This window comes from Fistularia commersonii, chromosome 18 (assembly GCF_037954325.1).
Source record: "Fistularia commersonii isolate RoL2024-O1a breed Wild chromosome 18, RoL_Fcom_v1.0, whole genome shotgun sequence".
NCBI classification, from domain to species: domain Eukaryota; kingdom Metazoa; phylum Chordata; class Actinopteri; order Syngnathiformes; family Fistulariidae; genus Fistularia; species Fistularia commersonii.
Genome location: NC_141301.1, coordinates 13,689,912 through 13,715,964, shown reverse-complemented (window position 1 = coordinate 13,715,964; position 26,053 = coordinate 13,689,912). Strand labels below are relative to the sequence as shown.

The window sequence follows — 26,053 nt, the reverse complement described above, 5'->3', positions numbered from 1 at the left end:
GAGAACGATTGGAGAATTTCATGCTGATTTTATGCTGTCAAGGTGACACACCACGCAGGGCTAAGCTCTGACACACACACCCAGATACAACACGCGTGTTCACATACAGAATTACACACGAGTGCAAATAACCACCAAGGAGCATAACTGAATGCCCTGTATTTTTGTACTCCTATCTGTCTCGGCGACCTTGAAAATAAAGTTTCTCTTATCAAACCATTGTCCTTCACATAGCCCAGCCCCCACCGTCCTAGCGTTGGAAAAAAAAAGAAAAGAAAAGATCAACTGAACGGCATTTTGACTTGTAGGCCACTGCTGCTGAATGCTCTCACCAGACACCTTTAATCTAAAGCAGAGCACACTGGGCTGACTAACCAGGCCTTCAGCTGATAGAACACAGAACAAAACACACTGTTTCCACTTTCAAGACTGCTGCATTAGTCAGGCTGGTCTGTGTGCGTGTGTGCATCAGGCATTACATCACTGTCTCGCTGCAAGTTAAGAATAGCCCCGTCAGAGCTAGCGCTGACTTATTGGGAGCAGTACAATCCAAAGATATTACTGTAGGTCTATCCATGTGGGAATACCATGACCTCCATACGCTATAGATGAACTCCGCCGCTTTCGTTCCGACATACGTGGCCTCTCCGGGGCTCCCATATAGCTAAAAATCCCCGACCGCGAACGCGGTGACAGTGCGTTGAGTAACGCTTTGTACTGTGTGTACCTCCTCGGCTCCAGTGTTCTGAACATGACTGTTCATGTGTGTGGCTAACAGCGGCCGATCGTGGGCGTACTTGTCATCCATAATCAGGATGCACCTTCTGCTTAGACCCTGAAAAGGCAACACCAGTGGGAATGACATCTCATGGGGACATATTAAGGCTCTGCATGCGCCTCGATGCACCGTCAAGGAGCACCAGAGGGATGGTGTCATGCTTTTCTCCTCCCTGGTTGGCGCTGTCTGAATGGATAAGAGAGTCTCATGATAATGTTTTTTTTTTTTTCTTCTCCTTCTTCTTTCGGCGGAGGGGTTGGAGAGATGTCTAGACGAGCGCACTTTCAGAGATCTCCGGCAAATTTAACTCAGCTCGGGCAATGTGCTGAAATCATGCGGCCCACGTGTGCGCCGTGTGTGCGTCACCGAAGGTCTAGGCTTTCATTCAGGCGCGCGTGCCCGGCGCGCCGAGGATGCGTCTGAGCGCCAATACGGCGATCTGGATATTTTTTGAAACAATCAAAGCATCGAATCCACTGTAATTTGAAACCTGACGTGAGAGAATCACATTTTAAAATCCCCCGATTATCTACATGAAAACAAATTTCGCACTGATTCGATGAATTGCGACATTTCCGCAGGACTCCGTCGTGGGTATAAATTCAAACGGAGGCGCGCCGCAGGAGCAAGGATCGCGGACAAAGGACTTGCCCGCCCACAAGCTTACCTGGGACATCGATTATTTTCTTGTACACGTTAAGGAAGGCGGCCTCTGCTTCTTTACTTCTCTTACTGAGGGCATCAATCTGTGGGACAAAAGACAGAAAAAGGTTCAAATGCCAGCACAAAAGATAAGACCCGAACGATCCATACGCTGAGAAAGATTGGATCGAGAATTGTCACTGCAAAGACACAGAGTTGTCAACGCATCTGTCTATCCTCACTCTGTGCTACATGTGGCCATGGTTGTTTTGACAGTGGGTCCATTGGTGTTTCCTTCCCGTGAAGTCAGTTCAGCTGTTCAGCCGATGACGGATGCATTTCGTTTGCCGTGTACCCGTGCGTGACCGCGTCTGTCTGTCCTCGAGTAAGAGCGCCTCAGTCCATCAGTGTGTGTGTGTGTGTGTGTGTGTGTGTGTGTGTACCCCCGTGAGTGTGAATGAGCGTGTTCGTTTCCCCTCCAGCACGCTGACATCATTAAACAGCTGGCTCAGTCTTTCCAGCCACAGCAGGAGCAGATTATTCAGTCAGCTCTAAGCGGCAATACAGTGTGGATCCATTACTGATGCAGCCATTAACACAAGAGGGCACGGCATGCATTCCATTCCCGATATTATTGAAATGGACAGCATTAGAATGGATCCATAAGAGATTAATTCTAAAATCATACAGGAGAAACTATTATACTGTCGTCAAAGACCGAACCATCAGGCAAAAAGCTCCACTGTGCAATCCGCGTCAGACTCCAATATGAGAACCAGGCAGAGCAGGAGAAACACGTCTGAAATCCAGTCTAAATCGAGGGAAACAGATGCCGAATAAAGACATTCAGATGGTGCTACTGTACTGGGCAGAGCTACAGCTGACTACTCTGGCTCACACACACACACACACACACACACACACACGGACACAGAAACAGACACACACACACACACACACACACGGACACAGACGCACAGACACACACAGACTAAACAGGGTTGTGTTCTCTTCCAACTCTTCCAACACGTTCAGCAGGAGAAAAGGCATAAGGACAAAAGCCTATATAAGTCCAAATATAAAGTCTTCACATTTCCAGCCAAGCCAGTAGTGTAGTTGATGGGTGGTTTAGAGGTTCTTGCCACTGTAAACAGAGCTGGATACATGTAATACTGCCTGGGCTCCTATGGGAACCTAATAAATCTCTTCACATGGCTTTGATTCATCTCTAGTTTTTTAGCCGCAAAACATCTGGCCCTGAGTAGGCTGGTGCCAACACCCCTCCCTCTTCTACCCCTGTTATTCCTCTATGTCTCTCTCTCTCCCCTTCTCTCAGTCTCGCACTCAAATTCTCCCTGTGTCACTTCCATGTTCTTGGAATCTCTTCCCCCCCTTTCCCTCACTCTTGTTCAGATTCTGTCTTTGTCACATGTTACTGTCACACACTCTGGCATGTGCCGGGCCTCCGTCTCACTCTCCCCATCTGAAACAGACATATAATTGCATACCGCCGCTATTATATTTGACTCTCACGTCATGCCGCATCGTGTATTTTACTCTCTTCATGTGATGTGTGACACTGAGCGATCAGGCCCCAGAACTGCGAGGCCGCTAATGGGAGATTACTGATGCCGAGTGCTAATACCTCTCACACACCAAAATCAAACCTGTTCAAAACTGTTGATGTGTGTTTGTGTGTGTGTGTGTGTGTGTGTGTGTGTGTGCTTGTGTGGCACGCAGTATGTGATTAAATGGAAAAGATTGCAAAAAAAACTAACGATAAAGAAGAAACACACACACACACACGTGCTCACAAGCAAAGACAAAAAGAATGATCTGCCAATGGCAGTGAAGGAAGCCAGCTGCGTGACTGTACAATGACTGGGCCAAGGTCAGTGGTACAGGAGCTTTATATAGTCCAACATGGGAGGCAGGAAATAGACATTTAATATAGGACACACCCTACAGTTAGAGGCAGGTTAACTGCAGGACCAGAGCCATTAGAAGACCACCCAGGATTTGCAAATACAACCCTGCTGTTCCCAACTGCAGTGCTTTCAACCAATCCCAATCACATCTGCTATTACATGCTCCCCTGCCCCCATCACACACACACACACACACACACACACACACACACACACACACACACACACACACACACACACACACACACACACACACACACACACACACACACACACACACACACACACACACACACACACACACACACACACCAAGCAAAACAAATGAAGTGACACAAATGATACCTCGCCAGTATCAGTGGGTTAGCAATGAGAAGTGCTTGCAATTGCAAAAGGTATCCCTGACACATCCATACACACAAACACAGTGGTACATACGTCAGCACCTCGTGCCACCATCACTCAGCACCACCTCGCTCCCCTATCTAACCCATAGTGTGTGAAGGGCATCGGGCTGACCTGTGTGTGTGTGTGTGTGTGTGTGTGTGTGTGTGTGTGTGAGTGTGTGTGCGTGCGTATGCCTGTGTCTGTGTGTGTGTGTGTGGCCCCAGTGGAGTCTGATAAGGATAGGCTATGGGAAGCAGAGACTGAAGCCTTGGATAATGGAAAAGCTTATCTGATCGATGAACCAACAAGGAACAGTGAGCATGCAACGTACACACACAAACACACGTACACATTCACATAACCCATTTAGCGACTGAGGCCTTGTGGAAACCGTACGGTTATTGGTAATAATTATGACCCAAAGGCATCTACCTTTCAATGACAAAGATTAAACAGCGTATCAAGACCTCCGAGTTCTTGAGCCCAAACTTTCTTATTGTTCTGTCCGAATCCTCCATCGAGTTAGTAAAGATTGAAGTCATTGCGTGAATCGCTCGGATGACTTACGGTGGACCTTCCAGAGGAAGACCCTCTATTTTGTGGCGCTGTCTTGCCCTTGATCAAAGGATAGAAAGAGCAAACAAAGCCGGGCTAAAATTATGCGCTCTCAGAGCTGCTCATGTTGTGGCATGCAAGTGTGCAGAATAGTCGACTGATTGATGGGCTGCTCCAAGACTGGCGCGGGTGTACAGTATTATCTCAATAATCACAAGATAATGTCTTCTCAGTTCCACGACCACCCACAATGCACCTCAGCCTGTTCTGGTGCACACACTGTTGAGGTGTGTCAACATGGGGATGGTGGAAACAGCTGACAAAGCCCCAATTATATTGCTGCTGTTTCATTTCTCTAAATAGAGTGTGGATCATCAGCAGAACATGGTGGAACCACTATAAATTACAGCATTTTTACATAACCGCTGGCTGTGGTTGCTGCTCTAACACAAGAATATGGAAACTAACCCAGTGTTAAACTGTAATATTCTATGGCCAGTAGCAAAGCAGCCCTGTCACTATCTATTGAGATGATTTGTGTGTGTGTGTGTGTGTGTGTGTGTGTGTGTGTGTGTGTGTGTGTGTGCGTGTGTGTGTGTGTGTGTGTGTGTATTCGTGTCTGTGTGTGTTTGTGTGCTTGAGTGCTAAGTAAGAGAGATTTAGTTGAATGTCCACCCACTCCTACCCCAAATAATGTCCCAGTCTAAACCAGCCTCTTCCACGCATAACCTCTTTCACATATGGGAGTGAACTAGAAATGCATGGCTGCCAGAAAGGAGGAGCCATGATGGAAATAGGCCAAAATGATGAAGGAGGAGATAGAGAGAAAAGTGTGTGTGTCTGATATAACCATGCACACGCGCTTATTTTATAGGTCAAGGTACATAAAAAGTTAGGCCGCAACATTAAACAAGGAGTAAATAAATGTGCCACAATGAACAAAAACAGCTCATGATTCACATAATCAACAACAAATAACCCCAGTGAATCACACAGACAAACAAAGTCAGAGGAAATAGCATTCGGTGAGTTGTGACTGGCTACAGCCAGGGTTTTGTGATGCCTTTTTTTTTTTTTTTTTTTTTTTTTTTTTTTGCAGGATGCAATTTAAACAAACCCTCGGGCTACAGGACTTCATGAATAGGACAGAAAATCAAGAGAGGAGCAGAGCGAAGGAGGGAAGAAAAAAAAAAAAAAAGCAAGAGGAAAGAGGGGAAATGAGATTGTAGCCAGAGAAAGAATAGGAGATGGCGGAGGGGTGAAGAGGGACGGAGAGAGGAAGAAATTTCAATGAATAGAAGACGTCTCAAGACGACAGACAGAAGCGGGGAAAGTAAACAAGGACGGAGGAAGCATGACCAGTAAAATTGCGTCTCCTGACTGGCTGTATTTAAGCAATAAACGTCCATCACTACGTGGTCGAAAATCCCACTCACCTCTCCTTGGAAGCTCTTTAGCAAAGGGGCGACCTGTTTCCGTAAGTCCTGAAAAGTGACAGAAGAACAGTTAGCGAATTAGAAAAGACTGACCAAATTATTAGTCATTTCCAAATGTTTTCCTGAAAAGAGAAGTCCAACAAAAATATTCTCCTTCCTGTGAGCAAGAATATGAGAAGAGTAAAATGTGACAATGACTGTTGGTGTGTTTAAGGGAGGGGGTCTGTGGGTAGTTGGGTGCACATCCTTGCACGATGGACCTCCTCCCTTCGCTACACACTGAACGCAGATGCTCTTTCCTCCCGTCATTTCTGCCCAGCTTCCTCTGACATCTGCTCGCAGCTCCTTCCTCCTTCCACCCTGGTCTGACTGCCCTGCTGAGTCATCTCCATCCAACCTCGGCTTGTTTTGTAAACTGTTTTTTGGCGAAGTGCGTTGGGAAACTATGCTTGTAGCGGATGGGCTTCAGAGTTACAACTTGTGATTATCGTGACTTTTGGGGTTATATTTTGCCCCTGCTGCGTCTCTTTCCATAAATCACACAGCTTCGCACCATTAATTCATTTAAAGAATAAATAAGCCAAGGTAACGATCTAACCGACCCACCCACCGACTCGACCCCACACATCCTATAATTAAATAATTACCATCCCTTTGGGAAAAAAAAAACCCTCTGATCACAAACAGACACATTACAAAGCTAACGTTTCATTTTAATTTAAGAAAACTATGTGAGTTGCAGATCACGAAAACTATTAAAGTTTAAGCTCACCATATTTTATTTTCTCATTTGTAAACTATTCTGTTCTATGACACAAACCCCACTCAACTCGAGCAGATTGAGATTTTTGACATAACCAATTAAGAACAGTCTGTGGCTGAGAATGGCATCGGATAGAGACTTTGTCAACATGTGTCTATCAGACAGCCGAGAGTTACCAATTTGTTTGTCACTTTGTTTATCGCTGTCATATGGGATTCTTCAAAATAAGGTAATCAACACTGTCATGAAAAAAGACACACACACACACACACACATACAGAAATACATATATATTTATACATTTTGCAAAATAGAAGACGGATACTTGTCGCCCGTATTGATCGAAAATGAAACAATTCCTTGGCGGATCACTTTTAAGGACCACGTTGTGATCAATTAGAAGCCATCATTACCCTGCCACTGAATAATAAGTGATGCGTGAGTGTGTGATGAGAATGAGGGCAGGGAGGAGGCCAGGTTTGTGCCCCGAGGTGCTCTGGTGGACTGTGTTTGTCATTAGAACAGGTGCAGCACCACCTGGGCCACCCAGAGGCACCACTAGTGCGTGCGAGAAAGGGGAGTGAATGAGCCGCTGAGAATGGCCTACAGTGAATGCAAACAGTCTCTGCACACCAAATTTTTACTATACAGCAAATGCTTTTATCCCGCAAGTCCCATTGCATGACTTTCCCATACGAGTCAGCGGTTTCAGATTAGATAGCCAGTCGAGTATGTATCAGGGGAACATGCAAATCACCAGGCTGTTAGCTGAGCCTACATCCTAACAAACTGAACTGGAGCGTATGGTAAAAAGCACAGCAGAATAGGACATTCTGTGCAGGAACATTTGATTTGCACAGTTTGTGGATACACACATACTCACAAAACTGCCTAATGAAGATGTGAAGTAGAGCAACAACAGATCTGTGCTTAAGAGACTCGGCGACTTTTAGATATCCTCCTCCTAAAAGCCCAACTGATGCTGCTGGGAAACACCATCCCAAACTGACCTGGGACCAGATTCAGTGTCTGGCCTGATCCCAGGTTGGTCTAGACAGACTGCTTGTCTGAGGCTGAGGACGGGTCATGACCTAATTGACCCTTTTCCATTGTTACCTCATCAGGGGTCGTTGTGGCTGTTTGTCTGGGCCAATTTAATATTCCCCTGCTGGGGATAATGACCTCCATCCCGCCCCTGCCCCTGTCCCTGTCCCTGCCCCTGCCCCTGCCCCTGCTCCTGCTCCTGGCTCCCTGCTCTGGTTCTCCCTTGCGCACACAAAACAAAAAAGCAAGCATGAAAATACACCCGTGCAAAAACACCACAGAGGTGTCAGTTATGCTATTTGTGGCCTATTATACTGTCATTTTCCATAATTTCAATGTTTTTTTTTTTCTGTTTGTTATTTAAATTCTGTGTATCCATGAGACTGTTAAAGTTGTAAATCAACGGAACACAAAACAGACAACCTTCCAATTAGTAAACTTTCATAAAATATCTTGTCGAAAACATTTGCCTAAATTCCTCATGACCTAATCTAATTAGAGGTTATTTTGCAAAAGCGCTTCAGCCTCTCATCATGTATTTTTGGGAATGACCGAATATAACGTCAGCCCTGGTGAGCCAGCGCACAGATACATTCTCTCTTCCCTGGAAGAATAAACACTGAGCCCAGAAAACAAACACATTAGGAAAAAAAGAAGAAAAAGAAGAAACATGCAGAGGCATCCTACTGAATTTGCTGAACACCCGAGCTCTAAACCCCTTTGGTCCACTCTCTGGTGCTCCACCCCCTGCCCCCTCCACTCCCAAAGATTTATGACCATAGAACATAACAATGCACACAGACACCATGGTCAATCTGTGTGTGCATGCGTGTGTGTGTGCGTGTATGTGTGTGAGTGTGTGTGTGTGTGTAGTGAAAGGAGTGGAGGGGGCCAGGCAGCAGTAGATGGATGACTGGTGTGTGAGCTGCCGGCAGACAGCAGACAGGCCAGCCCGAGGAATCCTCCAGGGAGTATGGAACTCCCATTCGCTGTCTGTCTGCCCTGCAGCTAAACACAAACGTGTGTGTGTGTGTGTGTGTGTGTGTGTGTGTGTATGCGCGCGTGCATGCACGCACACGCACTAGAACACACAAAGTTGTTTTACTACCACAGCCTCTGGCTAGCAATCTTTGGGACATTTTACAGCCATTCCCACCCTTGCCTTTATAACCATATAGCAGAAGAGTCTTGACGTACTAAAAAGAAATTAAGAACTGAATGAATTATTCAGGTGAGCTAGGAGCCACAGTGAGATGCAGTCTCAAAAAAAAAAAAAATATATATATTTTTTTTTTTTTTTCCCCTCCAACAGTGTGTCGGCCCTAATGAATTATGAAAACTTTGTTTTCACGCTGCATTTCTTTGCACTACTTTCAAAATGCTACAAAAGCTGGTGTGTGTGCTACTGGGCAGGCCATGAGTGCAGTTCACGCCGAGTACAGCTCAGCAGACTAGACACAGTCAACGTAGGTCGGCCTCCTGGTTGTTGAATAATGGATCAGAGGCGGACTCCCGCTCAGCCTAATGCAGTCTGATCTGATGTGACTGTGATCGCCGCTGACTGGTGCGGACCGTAAAGAGCTGACAGGCGGCTGTGCGGGCCGGTCGGCCTCACGTGTTGGGCCGCAAGACCGAAAGCGCGGCCCCCGCGTACGTACACAAGACGATCGGGCATTTTTAATCAAGCCGGGCCATCAAACTTTATGAACCTAGGCTATTTGGTAGGCTGTCTTGATGCTCATACGCTTCAAAATGCCGTGGGTTTTAGTGCTGATTCCTATTGAGCTTGTTACAGCCCTGTAATGAATCCTGTCGCTCGTCTGGCCTGGCTCGGATTCCTCCTCCACATACCAGGGAGATGCCAGGGGCCACACAGACGCCAGAGGAGCCTTCCTAAATCACAGCCTTGTTACACTGATGAATGTGTGTGTCCTGTTCTGTGATCTAGGCTATCTGCCACTGTGTGATTGTGAGTGTTTTTTTTGTGTGTGTGTGAGTGTGTGAGTATGTCTCGCCCTGCCACCGCATGTGTGTCTTTCCACCTCTGGCTTTACTGCGTTACATTTGAAAATCAGATTAGATTAGAGGAAATCTTCGGCAAAGAGAAATCACTGCCTTTTGTATTCAGGTGGTTTCCTCTGGTGCGGAGGATTCCTCTAAATCAAGTGAGCTGCACACTGAAGTCAATAGTCACAATCCTCATCCTGTGGTAACTACAATAGTCCTCTTGTCATCTCCGTGGAGAGTTGACAATTTTCTATCCACCGTCTACTCCATTCATACATAATTCATACTACCATCAATAATTCACCATGGTGACATTACCAATAATAACACAACAATACTTTGTTTTCGCTGTGTGGTTTCAAATGTGTTGCCTTGGTAACGGAGATGAAACAAATATTCCCAGGAGGAGTGACGGGAGCACAGGAACAGGACAGAATTCCCTCCTGATCCCACTTAGTAGTGTTGTCACACTCTCTGCCTCTCTCTCTCTCTCTCCCTCTCTCTCTTTCACTGCCTCACACACACACACACACACACACTCATTCTCTCTCTCTCTCTCTCTCTCTCACACACACACACACACGCATGCACACACACACACACACTCACACGCATGCAAGCACGCGCGCACACACACACACTCTACAGACCGCACTTTCTGCACGCATAAAAAACTAGGTCAGATAATACAAACTCCTGAGGGGTTTTCTGTTTTGTCTCTTTAGGATTTCAGGGAAACTAATGGAGAGACTATTTTTGGGAGCCAAGCCCACATCTCTGCGACATCTACTCCTCCTCTTATTTTCTCTGCAAATAATCAGTGCAACATTTAGGAGGAGGAAGACAGAAGACGCATAAACCAGGAGCCAAATCATGATAGCAGAAAGAACAGCTGGGTATGTGTGTACATTGATGCATATCAGGTAAAATAAGACTCTCTCACCTCTGGTGTGTTCTTCTTGAACTCGCGGCTCAGGTCGATTAGTTTCTTCCTGGACTGTTCGCTCTCATCCTGTCTGTTGGCAAGCTGTGTGGCGGTGGCGTCTAGTTCTTTCTGCGACACAGAAACAAAATTTGCATTGAGTTCGATAAGAAGACGGGGTTGCGTTTCACAACACCTGCAATGAGTTACCTTGTTCGGACCATCAAGATAACCGTTATTATTTGGAATGAAAACAAGAAAGTTGATTTCTAACAAGGCATTAGGACTCCTTGACCCGCCGCGCTTAGCCGTGCCTCATCCGAGATTCGACAGACATGTTGTGGCAGCAAAGACGAGGAAAACCACAACATCGCTCGCCACGAGAGAGCCACCTTGGAAGCCGATAACAGGAAATAGCGGAGTCATAATCCTGTCAATCGGTTACTGCTGTGTCAGGACCACCGACCAATACTGCTTGTATACTTCGAAACAATTACTGGACTATTTACAGCAGATGAACACTCCCCACATAAAAACATGCCTGATTATCAACAACAGAAGTGTTGTCAAGGCAGAAGCAACACCCGCCTTTATCCACATCCATTTTGCATTGTTATTAATAGCTATTTATGGGACTTGTTCCAGATGATGAGCCAAGTGCTGACATTAACAAGACGTTCAGGCCTTGTAAAGATTGTATCTCTGTCTGCTGAGTGTGAGTGTTGCTGGATTATGTTTCTGTTGGATTCTTGCCCTCTGTCACGCTCACTCCTTTTTTTTCCTCCCTCATTTTTCCACTCTTTACAGATCATCCACTCACTCATTCAACCGGCAGTACTTCTCCTACATTAAAATCTTTCTTCTCCCCGCGCACACACACACACACACACCCACACACACACACACTCACACACCCCTCCCATCCACCTCCTATGAGGCCGCCCACCCCTGAGAGTGATTAAACGCTGCTGAAGGGCCGTTATGCTAACTAACACACTAATCATTTAATACACACATTACCACAGGGGCCCTTATGGCTCGGTTTGCTGACAAGGTCCCAAAACACGCTCACGCATACATGCCCACCACCCCACATTGCCCACGCCTCCAACACGCACAAGAAAATAAAACTCTCTGAAGAAGCAGTGTGACCAAGTACTAATTGGGAGTCAACCCCCCCCCCCCCCCCTCCTCTATTAGCATGACATTTCATTCCATGACCAGCCATGATGTTGTTCTATTCACAAACCATCAAAAAAGAATAAAATAACAAATGACTTAGTCAACCATTCATTGCAGTGGGTTTAATGTGGTAGCACGGGGCATTCAAAATAAAAAAATGGGGGGGGGGGGGGGGGGGACTGTTCACTTGCTTACATGCCATCTTGCTCTCACTGCCCATGGAGCAGTTGATGTAGCAGCCTGTCTGCCCACGGCCATGGAGCAGCTGCACTTGCTGTTAGTGAATTCGAGCGAAAAAAAAATAAAAAAAAAAAATAAAAAAATTAAAAAAATAAAAAAAAAAAAAAATTAAATTTAACAAAAAAAAAAAAAAAAAAAAATTCGTTCATGAGCTGAAATGTAATTATTCTACTCGTCGATTACTTACAAGACCCAGATGCCCAGCTGTTTCGACGTGCTGATATCGGGCGGAAATTAATCACCTGATATATCGGGTTTTGGAAGCTTGCTTACGGACAGGTTAAGGTAACTGAAATAATTTGGATATGCTGAATAACTGGAATGATTCAGGTCAAAGCCTGACCTAAATGAAGAATCAACCAGGATAAGTTCAGGTATACCCTACAGGCAAAGAGTTGTTGCTTATTAATTAACTAAACAGTGTCACTAACGCTAGGGAGACGTTTTTAATCTGCTTGTGAGTAAATTTTGTAAATACTTAATGTGCCAGTCAGTGTAGATGGCCTGAAGTAACAACAATCTAATATGCCATCATTTCCAATTCACCGGTGGAAACTTTTTGGATTCTAAATATTCTAAATTAAGTGAAATCACAGAATGATGGCAGAAGATAGCTACGGAAACATCTTGTCAAAAAAAAAGAGACTTTCTTTGTGATATTCTAATAGTCTCCCTCGTTGCAGCTTTCACATGATGGAAACGAGGCCAAAAGCCTGTTGGTTCTCAAAACAAAAATCGCATGTGAAAAACATTATTGTGTTCTTGCCCTTGCGTTTAGATGCCATCTTGTAAAAACATCTTCTCTAACAGCTTCTTGGAACACTCTTAGGATTTAGAGCGTTTTCCTACGCTAACTCTTAAGTAACTTCATTTTACATGCTCCCTAAACACGGCTATCCAAATGCCAAAGGTTTTAAATACAGCAAGCCAAATTGACCATTTATTTAAAATCTTTCATAAGCTTGGTTTCTGAGAACAACTGAAATAGCCTCAGTCTTCCACTTGGGTTCTGCTGCAGAAGGTCATGTACCAATCCCCAACGCCCTCGATTTAGACCAATCCCTTTCCAATACCCTCACATACTCCAATGTGTTACCAAAGCCTCTGACCCCCCCACCCCCCACCAAAAAAAAAAAAAAAATTCTCACTGCTAAGCTAAATAAACACATCACACATGAAAGAGGATTGATTCAATGCCAAGTGGGCAAGTAATTATGGGCATGGTCTCCGTTTAAAAAAAAAAGGGCCCTCAGATTCAGTCAGGTTTTGACTATGCAGCAAACTCTCTGCCCACATCAGCACACACGAGCAGACTTTACACCCATCTTGCTGATAGAGCTTAACATCTGAAAGTGTACAATTCTCACTGTCCCGATGCCCTCCGAACCCCCGCCCCCAATCCCAACCGTTTACACGCATCGAATCTCCTTCCGTTACGGAAACCGATGCTGTGCCTCGTTCAGGTCATGCGGCGTTTAGCACCATGCACTGATCTACCGTATTGTAGGTTAACAAAAAAAAAAAAAAACTACAATAGTCAACACAAGATGTCGGTCACTTGTTTTACTGGATGCTGTCAAGGTAAAACTGGAACCGTGCAGGTGAGTCTCTGCACTCGCAGAGAACTTGACCGATTTCATAATTTAGACTCTACAAGCTCGTGCAACAGTCGGTGCGGTTGGGACCCTTACCCAGATGGTGGTGATATTACCATGGGGATTTTCAAAGCAGTATTTCCTTTTTCTGGTGGAAACACCAAACACAAATGCAGAGGAAGCTAAGATATTTTACGTGAGCCAAATACGGTATTCATTTTAAATGTCGCCAGAAGCGTGTTCGATCGCTTACCGAGTGATTCTCCTTTGCAATGTGCCTATACAGTAAAGGGGTCAATGAGGGGTCGGGGGAAATCAGCAAGACCCAACTCCCCGAGCAGCGCCACAGAGGACACGCCGAATGCCCTACGCCATTCAGGAATGTAACTGAATATACCATATAAAGCAGGGTGGTGATTTTAATATTTCCTATTCCGGCATTAGCATAGACACTTTCTTTGTCAAAAGTTGTTATACGGCTTGGCAGGTTTTAATCCAACAGAGTCTCAACCTCTATGCATATGTTAATATTGAAATATATATAATTTCCTGATAAAATAACATAAGGTAGGAGGTTGGTAGCCCACAGAAGCTGTTAGATCAAAGAAGAATAAAAACAATAAATAATATTTGGTTTGAATGTGTAGTCGTTTCAGGGCAGCTCTATGTGGAGGTTTGCTTTGCCGTAAATGTTTGCACAATACTTTGAACAGTAACTGAATATCAGACCAAAAATATAGCAAAGGGAAACTCTAAACACTGATCGCTTGTGTCCCTCTGACTGCTGCTGTTATTAAACTGAACGTTTTCTTTGCTCCTTATTCTTTTTCCATGTTCAGGGGAATTTTTGGAAGTACGCAAAGTGTCGATCTTGTGTTTTGGTTGGGAGAACAATTACTTTGGTCATGAAAAAGGTGTTTTTTTTTTTTTTTTTTTAATGCTAACACGGGTTTACAGAGGGACAACACCGATATTGTACGACTGATGAGAATAACTCTTTAAAAGTCTAGGAATTAAGGGCAGCCGGTGCCCAGTCTGGCCTGCAATCCGATCCTTCATTGCAGCCACACCGCAGTTTGTTACTGTCACGACTAAAGATAGCAGATAGCTAGATTAATGGATAGTTAAATAGAAGATGAAGAGCTTTCATATTTATAATGACCAGAATGGTGACATCTGTCACCTTCTATCTTATTTCATCACACTTCACAGAAGCGGCTGTTGCGCATGCAGAACAAACAGGCAAAGGGATCGAGACGTACAATTTCAAATTGCAGTTTGACAAAAGAGGGGGAGACAGCAAACACGGCTGGCGGAGTGTCTGAGAGTTGTTGAGGGAATTTTTCACGTTTCAACAACGGCATCGTTTATTTACTACGGTTTCCTGTAAATTCATTGAATTGGAAGCAAATCCAGTCAGCTACTTTGTGCGGTAAACAGGCTTTAAAAAGAGGAATACTGTTAACATCAGATGAAGCCGCTCTCGGGCGAGGGGTTGAAAGCGTCTGACATACCAATAGGACAGACTGTCTCTCAATTTTAAGGACCGACGGCATGCGGCTTGTTTGATAACCCTCACGGACAGCGGTAGCGACGACACCGAGTCGTTCCGAATAAAGAACAAATCGCATATTTGTGAAAATGGCGCGATTCTAGACATAACACAGTCAAACCAACAAAAAAAAAAAAAAAACGCTAGCGTACACAAAGTCCATGTTCGGCGGGAAAACAAGATCTTGGCCGGGGTCTCATTTTGAAACACACTCTGGTGGTCCGTGGTCTGAATTTGCAATCTGTCTTACAGGAAAATCTGCAAACAGCTTAATTTACTGATGGGCTTGTTTATTCAATCACAAATTCTATTTTTAAATTCTGCACTGGCTGGTTCGGCTTACACGGTCTAGTTTAGCTGTGGATGGAATATGGTGTGTGCAAGGGAGCATTAAGTGGGCTGTAATGTCTATGTGATTGCTGTAACAGTCCTGCTTGGCTTGGCTGGACTGGCCCAAAGCAGCAGTCCCTGTCCTGGTTCATTTGGTCGTCTGGTCAGCTGTAAAGACGATTGGAACAGATTGCCAAACACTCCCTAGAGAGACTTCAACACCGACTTGGCCAAGAAGCCTCCCGCACACAGCTCCACACACGCGTGTGCTCTCACATGAATGCACAGACGGGCCGCTGCAGTGACGTGGGGAGCCCAGTCTTTCCACATTCTTTTGAACTTTCTTTCAGAAGAGGAAGCCCGCTAACATGTTCGTCCAGAAAAGAAAAGAAAAAAAAAAAGAAAAAACTGGCACGGCAAGCTGTGTTTTTGCTAGGAGCGGAGGTTGGGCCAAACACAAATGAGAGTACGCTATCCTTCCACCCTATCAACGCTGTTATATCACTAACTACGGATAATAGTGATATGTAAACAAATTCAATTTCCAGCGGACCGTCGGAACACAAGACGTACATTTGTGCAGTTCCTCCTGCTAATGAAATTCCTTCCACTTGTCTAAAGGCAGAGAAAGGCCTTCTATCTGACTAACTCACACCAATTACTCTAATGAGTCACAGGTGATGATACAAGTGAGATGGATTAATTAAATGGGAAGGCACCAATCAGGCATGTCTGATTACACCAATCATATCGACCACTGGCTAAATGAGATAACAGGAGAACGGGCGCACTTTAATTGTAGGTATCAAAACCTTCATGGAATTTTCTTATGCCCTTACGCTCCAATGATGCCCAAGTCAGATAGGCCAGTGGAATGACAACAAAGTTATTGTTATGTACACCAGTATGAAGTCAATCTGCAGCTGCCGTCTGCGCTGCCACGGTGACCAGGAGTGCACACAGAGGAGAGAGAGAGAGAGAGAGAGAGAGAGAGAGAGGAGAGAGAGAGAGAGAGAGAGAGAGAGAGAGAGAGAGAGAGAGAGGAGAGAGAGAGAGAGAGAGAGAGAGAAGAGGAGAGAGAGAGAGAGAGATGAGAGAGAGAGAGAGAGAGAGAGAGAGAGAGAGCGCCGCCGCACAAGCCTCGGCCCGAGATCTCATTCTGTGTCGAATAATTGGGACTGTAACTGCTGGAAACACTTTGTTTACACCTCGTCTGCACTAAGACATGCCAAGCAGGTCTGCCAGTCCTGTTTTATTCCAAACACGATGTGGGTTAACTGCTACACCTTCGGCACATGTTTTACACATTAATCTGGTGAAGTATTGCTTTTGAATCCTCGCCAGGCACAAACAGAGACGGGCAAAATACACTCGTTGGCGGCTACAAACGTCACATTAGTCACGGTGCAAAAGAGTCAAATTTTGAAAATAAAACAATCGCGGATGCATTACACCCCGAGACGGCCGTTTCGCGGGCCTACGTACCGAGCATCGTGACACAGATGTTTAGGAGATGAAGTTTTCCGTGCTGCCAGTGCAGTCACTTATCTTTTCCCTTTATCTTTGACAAGTCTGAGGCTGTTATGTGGTTATGATAGTAAACAGTAAAGGCGTCTGGAAAGAAGCCTTATCTGAAATCTATGAGGCCTACCTTTCAAACCCCCCACCCCCACCCCTCCCCTCCCCTCGCAGCGCTCCATCTTCAATGCGGCTGAATATTCTCGTATCCCAAACCTACTGTGAGGGGGCGGAGCAGCGGGGTGTGGGCTTCGGTTAGGAGCGACAGCCACTCTTGCTACGACACGGTACATGATCACAGATCACAGACACGGCCCCTCAAAACACAGCACAACACTACACAGAGCAGCAGAGATAAGAGACTACAATCCCGGCTGTTTGTCTGCCTTCCTACCTGTAACGTAGCGGGGTGCGGAACTTAAAATGTGCCAGCAGACGCCGCTTTCAAAACCACACAGGGTTTGAAAACATACGAGTCATACCCTCCTGAATTTTGGTTTTATCGCTTTTCCACTCACCCATTGGAGTCAAACACTGAGTTTTCTTTACCACAAGTCAACACAATAGTTTCACTGTGACAACTGAGGTCTAAACACTTTGTGTGAGTGTGTGGGTTCCTGTGTGTGTGTGTGTGTGTGTGTGTGTTTGTGCACCTCACTGTGTGTGCCTCGCTATGCGGGTGTGTGAATATGCGGAAAGCAGTTGGGGGCAGGGGTTAGCCTACCACTCTCCACAGTCTAACAAGACGCTTGTGGTCCCTGAGCGTTTTGCTCCTTTTTTTGAACACAGATCCATATCTACCAGCAGCAGAGAAGCTGTCAAGACTCACCTCACTGACGCTGACGGAAGCTTGGATCAAAAACAGCCTTTTTACACCGTAGCCTTGTTCATATTGATCCATGTTTTTTCTGCTGAGAGACTAGTTGTTGTTTTATCTCCCCAGCATCCAAGCCTTAACTCTCCAGAAGCTTACCGAGAGCTAGTCATTATTTTGCCTGACCTATTGTCTGACAAGGGGTATCAGAGGCCAGGCCTGAGCCCAAATACAAATATAATGAGACTAAGATGGTTTCTGGCATGGAGGAAGTGCAGCTCACTTGGTCTCATTTTGCAGAGTTCGAATTTAGCTGGAGGCCTGTGTCACAAAGGGTGAGTGGTGTGGAGTGTGCAATGGGAGGAGAGGGGTATGACGGTATGCTAGGGTGTAATGCATTGGTGAAAGGGCAAGATTTTTCATCCCTGCGTTTACAGGGTGGAACGGCTAGGATATTGAGATCTGAGATAGGATCAGAGGGTAGTGAGCTGTTTCAGCTACGATAAAGGCCACGCATTACAAACAGAGCACAGAGAGACAGTGAGAGAGAGAGAGAGAGAGAGAGAGAGAGAGAGAGAGAGAGAGAGAGAGAGAGAGAGAGAGAGAGACGGACGGGCCGACAGACGGACCGACCGACAAACAGACAGGCAGACAGGGAGAGAGAAAGAGAGATCACACCTCTCATCCCTGAATTAATGCCTCCATTCTGCCAGGAAGCTATTCTGTGCCAGCGAGACGAGATTGAGGAGGGGATGAGTGCCCAGATACAGACTAAAAAATGGAAACAGCGATCATGGCGGGGGCCGATAGGGATTAATCAGGTCTGGAGGAAGTGCGGGGCTCTCCGGAGCACATAGAAAGCCTGGGTTCCAAGGACTTCGGCGAGCAATTGACATCATTCTATTCATCTAATGCACAACCAAGTGACCATCTATGGACAATGACAGGGTCACGAGTCCGGGCTTGCAATAAAGCATTGATGTACACCACCGCTCACTCAAAGAGAGCTATTTTTTGGCCCATAACATCTATGACCCCTTGACAATGGCCCACTGTTCAAAGTTGCTTTAACTCGGTTAAGATTTGATCTGTTCTTAATTTATTAACCTAGTTGATTTGTTGTAATTCACTTACGTTAAGGACGAACGCTTCATGCTAGCGGTACAGTTACACGACATGACAAAAGAATCCGTGTACCTCATGTGCCAGTGGGACATTAAATGCCGTTCGGCACGAGGCCCAGAGTGTCAACCATGGTTTCATCATGAAATAACAAGAAATAGTGGAACAATGATATCAGACTTGCTGGTATCACAAAACATACTTGATATGACTTTGATTTGATTCAATTCATGCTAGGAGCCTACAATCGCCACAGAGTGCTTAACATTAATGAATTTATGTCAACAATGAATTAAAAAAAATTGAATTGAATTAGATGAATTTACTAGGTCGAATTTTTAATGAAAAACAACAAAAAAATAACCGTGGATGGAAAAATGTCCTGTCATCGCTCAAATGGCGACGTGGGACTGCGACGGACGATTGAAATAAACACGACCCAACATGTCAACATTTCATACTTGCATCGTTTGCAGTTGGTGAAATATTGAATGAAATTGACACGTCGCACAGTTACGTCTCTACACGACAGCCTTTCCAGACGTTTGATCTCACCTCTTCGCGGGTTGTTTACAATCCTTTATACGTTCAGGGATGATCTTAGGAATTGTTTATTTATGTCGACCCTGAAGCTTCGTTCGGTCAAGTTAGAGAAACGAACGGTCCCTGCGGCTCCAGAGTCTAATGGCACATTTGAATACACTTGCTGAACTACAGCTGGATAGTTTCAAAGCCCCCCCCCCCCTCCCCCCTCCCCCAAGGCGTAGCATTTAACATTCAACATTAACAAATTCATCCGCTGCGGGCCCCACAACCAAAACGTCACAAACGACCATCTCTAGCCACCTGGTAAACATGTCGAGTCAATTCACGAATTAGCTGGGTGATCGGTTGATGCCGGAAAGAACTGGTCCGTTGTCTCCGCGTTACCTTGACATTTTTGAAATGTTAGTGGGAAAAAAAAAAAAAAAAAGGAAAGTTCCATCTGGAACGGGTTCAAATGTGAATGATAAACACCCTTGACCTTGTCTATCTATCGCCGTCATTTTCGGGCTGCCTGATGACACAGCAGCCCGAGGGGATGAGGGAGCCCGGTTAGAAATTTGTCAAGCCCTGGAGTACCGAGTACCGAATCCCAGGTGCCGGCGCGAAAGGTACCAAACCCCTCGCCTCTCCCGTCTGCTGCATCCCATTATTTTCGCCCCGGTGACACATCAGCGTGAGCTGCGGCGTAACATATAAAAACAACACGTCGGTGCGTATACATAAATTAAACCTATCAAAATGGCTCATCGCCTACAATGTGTCACGACCGAGCTGTCGCTGTTTTCCAGCGAGGCTTCAACTTGTGACTGATTTTGACTCCCGCGGTCTATACCGCGAATGTCGACGGAGCGTGTCCAGAGGCTAGGTCTTACTCAGCCTTTATGAGTTGGGAGTTTTGTGCTCCGCTTGCATGACTTTCAAGAGGAAAAGGCGTCGAAACGCAGTGAGAAAAGGAGAATCAGCATGGCTAATCCTTACAGCGATGACAGAATAATTAGCTTGTGTTAGGCTAAGTAATGAGTTGTAATTATATCATTTATTCTGTGTTGAGAGAATGTGATATAAAAGCTGAACAATGAAGGCAGAGAAGTGGAGCTCAGTGGGAAGTAGGATGGAGCATGTGTAAGAACTCCAGCTTTTTCTATTGATTGATCCAAACATCAAACGAACCACTAGAGTAATGGGGGGAGTGAAGGACATCTAAAAGCTATTTGGAGCCTTCACTGCATAAAAGACTTGACCTGTTCCACACAGCCTACATATCAAAACCATCAAACAGCAATCAATAGACCAAAGCGGTCAACTCAACAAACCATCACCCTACTAAAACATCAAACCCCCGGCCCAAGCGTCAGATGATAGGCTACACTCAGCTTATCCATTACCATCAGATAAAGAGGAGATAAAACACAGAGCCTAATCCTTTCATGTGTCGTGACAGCCACAACAGCCTCGAAGGCATTCCTTCAGTCTGGCTCTCAAATAGTTTTATGGCGGAAGGCAGCCATTCAGTCAGCCAGCCAGTCAGGGCTGTTCTGGTCTGTTTGTCTTATTTCACCGTTTACACGCTGTTTTATAGGTGCTTATTATGGTCGCCATGGTGATGCCATACGTTTTATGGCCTTTCGGGCTCAGCGAGGGAAGGGTGTAATAAGCAAAAAAACACACACGCATGAAAACAAAGACTCACAAAACACACTCCTGCTGTGGAAAGGTCTCCTGTCCCTCCCTTCCTCCCTCTCTCTCTTTATCAGTCTGGCGAAAATGCCCATCTCCCTACTTTCTGATTCATGTGAAACATGAATAGACGCACTTAGAAATGTCCGCTCTCATACCACATCTGGAACTGATCAGAGGGCCTCCTGGAAGTTGAGGCCTCTGGGCCTATTAATAACCATACTGCTGAACTCAGGGTCAGACAGCAGTCAGCGGATGAGCCTGTGTCTACTAAACACTTAGGCCCTTCCCCCATTCCCCTGCACGGAGAGGACAACTCTCACTTTTGCCGACGCGAGGCCGGGCACCGACTTTAACGTCGTTCATTCGTTTTTTTTGTATCTCGCGCAGCGCCTCAACAGTCGAGCGCTACCTGGAGAAGCCAAAAAAAGTAAGACGCTGTCGCTCTTGTGAACCCTAAAGCCGAGCCGGCGGGCCTTTAAAAAAAAAAAAAAAACGCCGAAACCAATACGTCGGCACTGCGAAAAACACCTCGGCTAATTGTTCGACCATTTTGTGCGGCGCCCCTTTCTCGACGTCCGCGCAGCAAGTTCAAGTTCAAGGAGGCCGGACCGGTTAAAAGCGAGACAGATGGTGAAGTCATCATTTGTTCGCTCCAAAGGTTAGGCCAGTCAGACAGTCCAGGTCACGGTGAGGTCTGCCAGGTCAGCGCACCTCTGAACTCTGTCTCCAGTCTGACAGCTGCTCAAGTCAAAGGTTTGGCAGAGGCTATTCAATGACACAGGACCGGGATCATTAGTAGAAAATGCACTTTGTATTAGAGGACAAAGCCACGGGCCTGTCTTGTGTGTTTTATTTTACCGCCTTTCATTTCTTACCGGGCTGTAACTAATTATCAAAGGTTCACTTACAAAGCGACATCAAAATAAAACCGGAAATTAAAAAAAAAAAAAAAACACAGCAAACAAACACACGGAAAACAGTTTTAGCATAAATCTTTTCCGTCCAACGACCGCATATGCACACACCTGTGAATATGGGGTGGTTGAATCATCGTAATCAGTGGTAGTTTTCTGCTGAGCCCAGCCAGCAGTCAGTTTTATTTTTAGAGGGCTGACACAGAAGCAGGCCCTCCATTTACTCAGTGAGCTGGCAAGAGCACCATCACTGCTCTGCTTGCTTTAAACCTATCAAAATGGGAATGAACTCAACATAAACATTGACAAGGTGTGGACACTTACAGAAATGAGGTTAGATAAGATCCAGATAAGATTCAGAACCATTACAGTTCCATTAATTTATCATTAAGCTCCTCAAGAATGTGGGGATAAATGCTTGAATTTACAGAGGAAGAAAATAGCTGCTACTTCATTCATACATGGTCTGATTCCCCATTGGTTTTAACTGCACTATTTACCGAATAAAAGTTGAAATGTATGTGTTTTGTGTCATATCTCAAAAGGAGATTGAGAGATTTGCAAGGTAATGTAACCGCGGTAACAATAATCCACTCCTGCACCATTTCCATGAACTCTAATTTTTAGAACCGCAAATCCATGCAAAAGCAAATAAAAAAAAAAACTCTTAGCTGAAGACACCACGGGGGAAAAGAAGTGAGTAACAAAATTGGAGCGAGAACTAAAGGTTGAAGGCTGTTCCCTTCTGATGTGACTGATGGGTTCAGCCTGAAGGCCAGCTATGGATCTAGCAACTGAAGCTATGATTGACATTGAAAATTATACAGAGTGAGCTTTTAGCAGATAGCAAGTCATATCATAATTCAATCCCTACACCATCAAAGTGCACCAATATCATAATTCAATACCAAGAACCATTAGCCTGCAGTACACCAATATCATAATTCAATCCCAGGGCCATCAGCCCGTGCCAATATCATAATTCAATACTTGAACCATTAGGACACACCAATAGGGCTATTAGAATTCAATACTTACGGTCAATGATCTAACGTGATACGGATCCTGGTGCTGGTTTAACATGGGATCAGGTTAGCGTATAAAGGATCCCGAGGCCTTATTTAGCCGAGACAAGTTGATAATAGTGAGATAAACAAGCCTAAAATTAGGTAGGGCAAGTGGTTGACCATTATCTTGGCTCCAGCAGACAGTCTCAGATTCAGAAACACATTTTAGCGGGCTGATGCAGAGGGCCGTATTCACGAAAGAAAGAAAAAAAACAAAAACGTTACGCATTAACTTCAAACTCAGCAGTGCGGGCAGCCAAACTTGTCCATTTCTTTTTCTACGCCGATCTAAAGTGCGTGACTGTCCGCAGCTCGTCTAAATTATTACATCATGGTACCTTGTGGAAACAGGACTCCTTTACGTTTTCGGGTTCACCGCCTCTGCGTACATTTCCATGTTCACATCTTGTTTAGCCCGTTGAAAAAGACTCCTACTGCGGTTCAGCTTGCCGGTTGATCCTGAACAACCAATAAAACGCTCTGAAAGCGTTACAAATTTATTTTTGCAAAATCTGTCAATAGTCAGTTACTCTCACCAGACGCCTCTTGGGTTTCATCAGTGGGTCCAATGTGTAAAAATGACTCGGGAGGACGGAAAATAGAATGAAGTATTATATGTTTTTCTTTTTTACAATTAAATAAATTATGGGAATGACAGGAAATCTGCAACTGTTCTGGCAAATAAAGTTGAGATTTTTTTCCCCCCTAATAACGCAGGCGCTGGTTCCAGCTTGTCATCTGTGAGGGTTCAGCTCTTTTCATAGTAAAACCACACCGTTTACATTTTCACCCGTGATCTGACAAATTGGTATTCTCAGAGATTCTCTGCCTTTGCATTTTCACATTTCGCAACATGTATATGATCATAGTCGGAGAAAGGTTTTGAATTTCATCCCAAATATGGACATCTCGAACACCTTTCCCTTCATACGATAAACCTACACCGATGAATCATTACTAGTTAACGAGTAATCTCGAAGTAAGTGGAGAGGGACCAGGTACTCTGTCATCAGCCAAGAGAAATGCTTCTGCTCACTGAGCGCCCGTGCTTTCTTAACAAGACAGAGAGCAGCAGAAGAAGTGCTGCTCTTGTCATTAGATATGGGGAGACTCAGTGATGCTGTAGGTGAGAGAGGCTCCCCGTGTGGTCTGTTAATAACGCCTCCTGCTTGAAAACAGGGATCTGGAAACTGCCCCACATAATCTTGTCTGTACTTGTTGGGTGGAAGTTCTGTCTTTGTTGCGACAGCAGGTTATTAGTAGAATGTTGTAAAACATGTGATAATACAAATATCCGGAACAAACACATGACAGCATAAAGTGGTTTTAAACTTTTTTTTTTTTTCTCAGTACTGATAACGATGGAGTTGCGTCACAAACATTTTTTTTATATAGATTTTTTGATATTTTCTTCTTTTTTTTTGGCTTTCACAGTCACTTTTTGACAGGTAAACACAGTTTCACATGGAGCTAAATGAGAGAATGACTGAGTAAGACAAAAAAATAGAAAATATTTACTCCCCCTACATAGATACTTTATGAATATTATTCAAAGATATTAACACGTTTGCCGATTCGACTGTAAAAAAATTTCCTATGCCTGAATCTGACATATGAATTGACTGTAACATGACTACTAAAATGTGGTGACATGCTCCAACTGAAACTAAACAAGAGCAAAGATTTGCATGAAACATGAAAATGTGGGTTGAAAATGTACATAATTTTCTGAGAGAAAAAAAAAAACACTGAAAACATTTAATAATACAATGTATGTCTGTACCAGCTGTATCAAATACGGAACACTATGTCTTTTTCAATCAGCCACATGATTTATGCTCCTGTATCTTTTACACAAGCATATTTCAGAGGAGCACACAAGCCACAGGGTCGAAAACAGGCTGAAAGAAGTAACTTTGAATGAAATGTTCAAAATCTATCAGATAGGAAGGAAAGGGATCAAAAGTTTGCTCTGTATTATTAGAGATAGGAAAGCAACTACAAACAGGTATCAAAAAAAAAAAAAAAAGATTTTTCCAGTGTAGTCAATAGTTCCTGACCCCCCCAGTATTGCAGGATACGTTTCTGCAAGGAAATACATAGCTGCCCGCCTGGACTTGTTTTATGCGACATCAGGCATCAACACAGCAGCAAGGGATTTGTTTACATAGTACGGTAAACACCGCAGCCGTTACAAAGACGACCCGTGGAAAATGCTGAATGTTGGTTTCTCGGCCCAAAGAAGGAAGCTCTGTGAATGTGGGAAACTAATCGGTTACTGATCGGTTTACATATCAGTCCTGGAGAAAAATAAGTCTTGAAATGCGGCAGCAGCTTTGAAGAATAGTGTCAGTGTTTGGGATCCGAAGGGCTGCGAGCCCAAATGTCTCGCAGCCATGTCTGGCTGAGTGTGCTGCGAGATGTCCTTCTAATAGACAATATGGGTAAACTGCACCACAGAAGACGTTAACAGTCATGGCAGAAGAGCGTGGTTAACCTCGGTTTTTTTTTCTCCTATGGGACGTGCAGGATGCCAGTGAATTTCATAGACATTAACTTAAAGGCATCCCAAACATGTATTATCCACAAATGGTTCGAAAACCACAGCTTTCGACATATGACAAGTTATCATCCGCTGCAGTTTCTAAAGTTTGCAAATTTCAAAAATGAATTATCCATATAAACTACCTCACCTTCTTTGCTGAGTTTCGATGGCAGCATTTTTCAAGACAAGATTCAACATGCCCTCGGTCTCAGGTATCAAAGACATTAAACATGTCTGACGAGGCTTCGAGAAGATGTGTGTGGCTTCACTGTTGTCACTGCTGCACCGCTGCAACTAAAAGCAACTTTTTCCAATGCTTTCGCTTGTATTCATAGCAGCACGCAATTACTATTTCACTTAGAATATGTTCAACTGATGCTTAAAACGGCAGATTAGTTTGACAACTATTAAATGGCATTTTGCATCTGTTTCTTCACACTTTGTCACAATAACAAGGATTTAATACACGCCTAATAACATCCAGCC

The 26,053-nt window shown here is 44.7% G+C and overlaps 1 protein-coding gene across 5 annotated transcripts in view; it reads right to left on the bottom strand.

Annotated features, from left to right (window-relative positions):
- cux1a (cut-like homeobox 1a) overlaps positions 1-26,053 on the bottom strand; it is a 60,208-nt gene that overhangs the window by 27,691 nt on the left and 6,464 nt on the right. For all 5 annotated transcript variants that reach the window (XM_086164056.1, XM_086164057.1, XM_086164058.1 and 2 more), the window contains exons 2-4: positions 10,484-10,594; positions 5,727-5,774; positions 1,446-1,524 (exon numbers count right to left, since the gene is read on the bottom strand). In XM_086164056.1, the coding sequence (XP_086020182.1) occupies positions 1,446-1,524; positions 5,727-5,774; positions 10,484-10,594 (238 nt within the window). The remainder of the gene's footprint in view (positions 1-1,445; positions 1,525-5,726; positions 5,775-10,483; positions 10,595-26,053) is intronic.